General features: G+C 31.3%; 1 protein-coding gene across 1 annotated transcript; it reads left to right on the top strand.

Moving 5' to 3' along the window:
• Positions 1-326: 326 nt before the first annotated feature.
• Positions 327-8,183, top strand: LOC139486979 (uncharacterized). Its single transcript, XM_071272014.1, has 6 exons — positions 327-449; positions 1,180-1,284; positions 2,685-2,774; positions 4,220-4,296; positions 5,732-5,884; positions 7,890-8,183. Exons 2-6 carry the CDS (start codon positions 1,204-1,206, stop codon positions 8,056-8,058), a joined length of 570 nt encoding a protein of 189 aa, XP_071128115.1. The 5' UTR covers positions 327-449; positions 1,180-1,203; the 3' UTR covers positions 8,059-8,183.

Below are 8,183 nucleotides of genomic sequence, written 5' to 3'. Positions count from 1 at the left end.
AAAACGATAAATAATAATAATATTAAAACAATAATAAAAAAAAGGATAAAGACAGTTTAACTTCTGACAATATGGAAATGGTTTGTCCGTTCTTCATTTTCATTTTTGTAGGTTATAAACCTTGAATGTTTAAAATTAACTAGAACTGATGTTTGTAGTGTATTGGATTACTGTATTGCTGTCAACGATCAGTTTTAATTTCACAAATAGTATTGTACGACGTATTCTATTTCCAATTATCACTAATAATTTTTGCGGAATCGTTCATTCGTGGAATCAAATCGGATAGTCACTTTTATCAAAATCGATAGTATTTAACAGATGTCACATATAAAATAAATATATATTCAGTACATAGTATATCAAAAGATACTAGACTAAAACTGAATCTCCGTTCAGTATACTAATTGGGCAGATTCTCACACCAATATATATTATTTGTTAGAAAAGTAAGTGTAGTAAAACTTTTTATTTTTATTTTGTAAATTCGTATTTTCATTACAATATCTTCAATCAAGTGATTTTTACTGTGACGAAAACAATAAGAGTGTGTAGTAAAAATATGTCTATTGATAAGTGGAATAGAACAAATCGAGCTTTTAGAGATGCGTACTATACCGTCTTCAAAGTTCAACAAAGGCAAAGAAATTATCGTTACCAATTCAACGGTAAGAGATCTTTTACAGAAGCAGGTGGGTAATGGTCCAAACATATTACACAGTTAAAGGTTGTAATTTGTAAATACAGCCGTTCCTTAAAACCACGCCTCTTTTGTTGAGATATACAATATTCATGGATAATTAATTTTGTTTATATACTGGTTCCTAGTTATGATCTCTATGTTTCATCTCAAAGAGATAAAACTTGGGAATGTTTCCAGTAAATATGAAGATCAGTCATATTAAAATCTGTCGAAATCCTGAAGTCAAAAAAATAGTAGTGCGTATTTCCGTTCTATGATATATTATTTTATCAAAACTTCATAGTAGAAGAGGCACAGTTTAAGTCATAGAAAGAGTGCATCTGATATTTGCATTGTTGATATGTACAGAAATGCAACCTACATGTAGATAAACAATTATCAGTTGATAATTTGGAATCATTATCACATTTTCATTTGGAATGAAAACAAATATATAGTTTTGTATTTGAAAATAATAAATTTTACCTTCCATTTAGAAGCACGAACTTTCTTCAGAAGAAATGGTCCTGCGAGTTATTCTCATAGTACTGATAGCAGTGTGTTTAACAGATGCTTGGTGGGGTGGTAGTAGAAGTTCTGGGGTTAGTAAAATTTTGAAATAAAGGAGTCCATAAGTTGTTTAATTTTATCATTTTGGCAAGCGCTTTCGAAAACAGCTCTCGAAGTATTTTCATTTTTTATTAAGTAACACATCATCGCTTGTTGTTAGCTTATCGCGTTAAGCTGTTTAGTTTGTTCTTTTGTAACATTGGACATAAATAAAGGCACTAGTAGTAAACCAGTGTTTAAAAGTCATTAATCGATTGAAAGAAAATAAATCCGGGTTACAAATTAAAACCGAGGAAACACGTCAACTATAGGAGGAAAACGAAGGAACAACATGAACACCGAAGCGTAACTAAAACAAACGCCAACATACATAGAATAGAAATGTTTGATAACAAATGCCATACTTCTGACTTGATTCAGGACCTTTTAATAAAAAATGGTGGGTTGAACCTGATTTAATGCTATTCAAACCTCTCGCTTAATAACAATGTTAAAATATCGCTAAAAAGACAACTCTACGTGACAGAAATACAGCACAAACACACGCAAGAACATTCTTCGTTGATCCCATTTGTTCTAGACATATTTGAGTTCTTTCATCCTCTATTCCATCCCAAGTACTTTTTTTGTTTTTGATAAACGCGAAAGAGCAGTAGTGCAGCAGAAACCGCTTTCTCCTCTTCCAAGGCACTTGAGTCTCTGTGGGGTCCATGTATTGTTTGCTTTGGTTTTGTGTGTTGTTGGATGTGATATTTATTGTGCCTGTCTGTTATTAAAAATTCACCTCATTGTTCATCCTCTGTACGAAGGTTTTATCATATTTTAACTTTTGTTACAGTTAATTAACTGTTTTTTGTAAATTTGGTAATTTCATAGGGCAAGACAATTTTTATATCCCGCTTTGAAAAAGGGGTATACTGTTTTACACTATTAACATTATCCACTTGCGGCGGGGGTATCATTAGTGAGCAGTAGCTCACAGTTACATTTGTTTTTTTTTTCTCTTAATTATCTGCTACCAGATAGTGGAATATGCAATATCATTCCTTCTAGTTATTTAGGATGGTTTTTTTTCGTGCTGAGAAGTTTCCTGTTGGTTTTTTTTATTATTATTTTTTGTTAGCCTTTAATGATGTGGGATTTTTTGTCGCACTCGGATTCATGTCTTCATTGTCGTTTGGTATTTTTTAACGCGGTTCTTAGTATTTTGGCGAATAGAACAGAACAGAACAGAACAGAACATATTTTATTTCCAATTAAGGGCCCACAAGGGGCAAACAGAGCATACATGAATAAGGAAAAAGAATATTGATTTGAGATAATATTGAATAAGACTTGATAATTCAAATAAAAATAGTTAATTTTAATCATATCTCGACCCCAATCATATTTTTAAAATTTGATATTGTGAATTGACAATATTATATTTCAGAGTTCTAGCTCTGGATCAAGATCAGGCTCCTCCAGATCATCTTGGGGATGGGGAAGAAGAGGAGGAAGTACAAAAACAAACACACAAACGGTACGTTAGACAAAATAACTCAATGTCAAGGTTTATTGTTTGCGTCATGCGCGAACTTGCGATTGAAACTGAATATTTGCAACCCACTCTAATAGAAAGTTTGAAGAGTGTTTACTTAATAGCTACGTGAAATAAAATATATCGAAAATATAGAAATAACAGTTGTAATACTATTTACAAAAATAATTTCAATATTTTCTGACTGTAAATAAATATACAATATATGTACATTGTCGGAAAATATAAAATTTGTTTGTACGAGCTTTAGAAACGGGACGAAAAGCGAGCTTTTCTCCAGTTTCGTAGCGAGCACAATTAAATTTTAAAATTTCCGACAATGTACATATATTGTTTTTATCATGCAATTTACACTGGCTTATTTAGCGTTAGCTGTTTAAATCCAAATTTTTGCGTCTTATTTTTCATCGACATAGTTGAAACGGAGCGCGATGAGGACCCCAAAATGAACTGTTACCTAGAAAGAAATATTTGTTTTACCGCTTGCTCAACATTGAAGCGGGAAACAGGAGACTTTATTTGTACATGTACAAATAAAACAAAAAATATTTGTATACCTGTTATTTGTTCAATAGTAGGCTGATTGGAGGATAAAATTAATGAGAGAGATGTTCATCCGTTCAGTGTCAAATATTTCATTATTTTAAAACGATAGAAAATTAAAACAGTAATCATTTTGTTATTTTGTGGGAGGACAAAGTGCACGTGCATCTACAGAACTCACTGGACATTCTGACGACACGTGAACTTTCTTGTGGAGAGTTGTCTCATTGGCAATTATACCACATCATTTTTTTTTATATGAGTTGCCATTGTTACTCCTCCGAAACCCATAACGTAGGTCTTCCATATCCCATGAATCTGCCTTTGCATTTAATTAAAACGACATGAAAAGTTGTTTGTAAAGGTCTAAAGATAAATTACCTATAAGAAGAAGGATCCCGTTTCATCTTCTTTTAACAAATAACTACCGTTCTCCCATGAATAAAGATTAATTTAATTCAGTAATTTTACACAAAGCTCTATGAATTAAATTATGAGGAAAGAAAACTTGCATTGGCCTTTTTAGATAATTTTGGAAAGTCACGATTTGGCCTTTATATTCCTTGGACCCTTACTTTTGTGGGAATTTGGGATATACTTTTATTGGGACTTTGGAATATATAATACATTTTTCGGGATCCGAGAAAGAATGCTATTTTTTTTCTCGGAAATTTGGAGTGACATCCTCTGTTACCGCCCCTCTGCAAACATAACACCTTCAGAAAATAGTTCTATCAATAAAAGTAGATCGTTTTGTGTATGCTTAAATTGATAGCAGGTCATTTGTTAGGTTCTTCCTTAATTAATTATTCCAGGTACAAATACAGTCTTATTTTTTAAAATTTGTCTTCACTAATTTCTTTTACTGGTGATATTTATTGTAGCGGCCCCATGATATGAACAAGAATCAACTGACCAATTTGTATAACAGTAAAGTAACGAAGGTTGAGAGTTATTCTAGGTTTGTCCCCTTTATATATATATATGTATAAACACCGTACATAAAAAATATACGTCTCTTATTATTTCTGAAATAAAGTTACATGTAAAATCTTCAATGATCAGATGCATTTCAACGAGTTTTTCGTGTAAATAATATAACGTATGTATATACGATGACCTTTGTACGCTTTTGCATGTTCACATAGAAATACGAAAATGTGGTATGAATAAAAATGATGAGACAACTTTCCATCCAAGTCACAATTTATAAAAGTTAACCATTATAGGTTAAAGTACGGCCTTCAGCATACCCGGTTTAATGAATCAGATATACTTTATGTCAGAGATAGATAGTTTATTCTCATAAAACCATGCAAGTACAAAGGTTACAGAGAAGTTAAAAAAAAAATAGTATACATAAAAATAAAAAATGCATTAAAAATGCATAAAATTCAAAATTTCGGATGAGATAACAATAAAAGAATATATATATAGACTTGTATAGTCAAATGTAAAAGCTAAAATTGTATAAAGAAATACTTTCTATAAGTATGTTAAATAAATTATGGTTGTTAAGAAGGAGTGAGCTTACTATTAATACATCTTATAAAATTGCAGAGGTTTCTTAGTGTCTTTGGTTTTTTTGAATTAAACAGTTTGTTGAATGTAAAAATGTTATGTCTTGTTATTAGTCCATTTGGAATAAATCTTCTTCTTTCATCTTGTAAAGCCGGGCAAACACATTAAATTTCACTCATTTAAGTATCATTCTTTTAAGAGAGAAAAAAAAAGACGACAGTTGTTGCTACTTTGTATTCAAAGCAAGACGTGTTATGCTCTAAACAATATGTAAGACACAATTCAAAAATACAAAATACTGATATCATACAGTGTATAGAGAATTGTATTGGTAGATACTGTATGTTTTTCGAATTCAAGGAGCTATAAAAGAGGGCTTATCATACATTCTGTTTTTTTCAAAATTTCAGTTTAGGGATTTCTTTAAAAAATTATTTTGTTGTCTACAATTCGAAATAAGCCACTTTTGGTATAAAATAAAATGAATATTGGTCCTACATCTTTTGAAAGCGTTATTAGTACTTTTTTTTATTATTTTCCATCAAGATATTTTTTAAAGTGTTATTCAAAAAAGCTGTTAAATAATAACAAATCCGGGTCACAAACTTTCGCGGACCATCGCACTTTAGCGTATGGAGGCATCGGACTTTAGCGTAGACCATCGCACTTTGGCGTCAACATCGCACTTTAGAGTCCAACAAATGTAATACTAAAATGACAACATTTAATTTACATGACATTACAACATTAAGCTGACACCTTATTTGCCTTCAAATCAAATTTGACTGCTGTTAAAATCGATCTATATCAATATGTTTACCAGAATTTATTTGCAGTTTATATAATCCTTTCATAAATGTCTATCTTTTTTTCAGGCCTCTAAATGGGTTTCTTGGAAAACTTGGAATAAAGCATACTGGTGTTGTAGCTACCACTAAAGACGGCGGACGGTATCTCATTCACAAAGGTTCTGGTTATGGGACTAAATCTAGTACCGTCGTACTTAACGCTAATCATATGTCAAAAAAGTAAGGCATCACATTGAGATTAGGGTGCAACTATTTAACTTCAAAAAGGGGTATTTGATTTTTGTGTTTTTTTTGTTGTTTTTTTTTTGTCTGAATCAGAACTTGACAATTTTAGCACAAAAAATTATGGAGAAAATCTTAATTCAGAATATTGTTTTTTGTCATCTGCTCGAACACAATAATATTTTTTACAAATTGGGAATACAATTTTTCTATTAGGAAAAAAACATCGCCCCTTTGTTGCCAAATGGTCTTTCCCTTATCATTTGACAGCCGTACAATCCAGTTTAGAGGTATTAGACTAGAAAAATAATGAGGTGTGTCATATTTCTCGTAATTTGGTTATAATCTTAAAAACGAGTATAGACAAAGAGAAATTTGGCAAAAATGTTTAGCAAAGTAAAATATATAATACTGTATATACCTTTAAGCTACATGTAACATGAATAAATTCGTTTATCATATACTTAGACTAAATAACATATGATTTTTACTGTATGATAATAGCATTAAATCAACGTAAATTCCATATTTTTCGAATTGGTGCTTAGCGGGATGATATGAAAAGTTTATCACATGCTTCGAGTGTTATCACATGCCTTTCCATAACGTTATCGCACATGGCATTCCGGTCATACTCGGTAAATTCCGGAAAATATACCTCAATGCTACATTTTCACTAAAAATCTTACAAAGTAGTGTACAATCTCAGTTTTATTAACAAAACAATTATTGGATACTGGAAAGTATATTTTGTAAAATAAGAAAAAAGAAAAAAGAAAAAAAAAGAAAATTATTAAATAAAATTAATGCGTTTTTTAAAAGTTTCAAACATAATTTAGAAAGTTACGTTAAAAAAGTTTACTGTTTCAAACAGTGTTCATATAATATAATACTCTCCTGTTGAAATATATGATAAAGCGTATAAAACATGGCAAAATCCGTATCACATGCCGTATCACCCTCGATCAATATCATCCCTCGAGCCTAAAGGCCCTTGGACTGATATTGGTGTCTCGGGATGATACGACATATGATATGGATTTTGCCATGTATTAATCTCTATTTATTACATTGGTTGCAATGAATTACATTGATTTCCCAGTGAAATAAATGCCGATAATTTTACATGTGAAATACACGTGGTAAGTTCACTCCTCAGTCGTCACACAACAATAGGCGTTGTCAAAAAATTCAATTATCGATAAATATTCCACTCGTTACCGAACAACATTGATAATTAACTCATGCGCTGCGCGCATTCGTCAATTAATGTGTTGTTCGTTCACGCGTTGAATATTTTCTCTATTTGAATTTTCGATTAGTTATTCTTTAATTAATAAGTTTGATCGATTCTAGTAGTTAATTTTTAAAGCTTGTTTTCCTAAAGATTACATTTGTATAATATTGTTAATTGTCTTACCTCATATAGATTTATGGCATGTGATTGATTAAGAGGATTACACGTAGTGATATCATATATTTGATATAGGGTGTCCTTAACACTATGGGATTAGTTACATGTATCAAATAAGGGATAGTAGGAAGGAGTAACTGTTACTCCCTTTCAAAACATCTATAGGATTCAACAGACGATCACATTGATAATGAATGTTTTGAATGCATTCACAAAACAAATTTAAAGCTAAGAAGTTGTTATTGTTGGCATTTGTATTCTGTACAGACAAATTGAAGTAGGTTCTTGATACTAAGTATTGTAGATTTTGTCACTTTGATAAGCCATTAGTCTGAATACCACGTGTCAAGATAGTCGGTAATACTGATTTGTTACACAATATGCTAGTGACATGATACGGCATATATAGGGTCGGTAAATGCAATATTGGATTCGAGCTTTGCTCTCATTCCATATGGAATTAATTTATCACATAAATATCGTATTAGGTCATTAACACACCATGTGACTAATAATACAATTCAATAAGACACTGAAACTTAATTCTTTCATTAAGCTGACAATTAAGGATTTCAATATAATTTTCAGCTGGAAGAAGACTGGTGAAAAACTGACCAATGGGAAAACCATCTCGAATCTAATGAAAGATGGCTATGTGAATCAAAAGTATGGCGTTGGACTAGACAAAAAAATTTGTTGGCAGTCTTCTGGTAACATCATGGATAAGGCGGGGAGGAAGAAGCGGGTAGCCTGTTAATGGATACTCTAGTTTGCTGCAATATCTCTTTGTGAACAGATTTTAAAAGAATCCAGTGTATACCAACCAATTACTTGTTGTATAAACAAAACTAGATTATAATAATAAAAATTATTTTAATTGAC

The sequence above is a fragment of the Mytilus edulis genome, chromosome 8, assembly GCF_963676685.1.
Source record: "Mytilus edulis chromosome 8, xbMytEdul2.2, whole genome shotgun sequence".
NCBI lineage: Eukaryota > Metazoa > Mollusca > Bivalvia > Mytilida > Mytilidae > Mytilus > Mytilus edulis.
The sequence above is the reverse complement of the archived record's forward strand: the minus strand, read 5'-3'. Positions and strand labels throughout refer to the sequence as shown.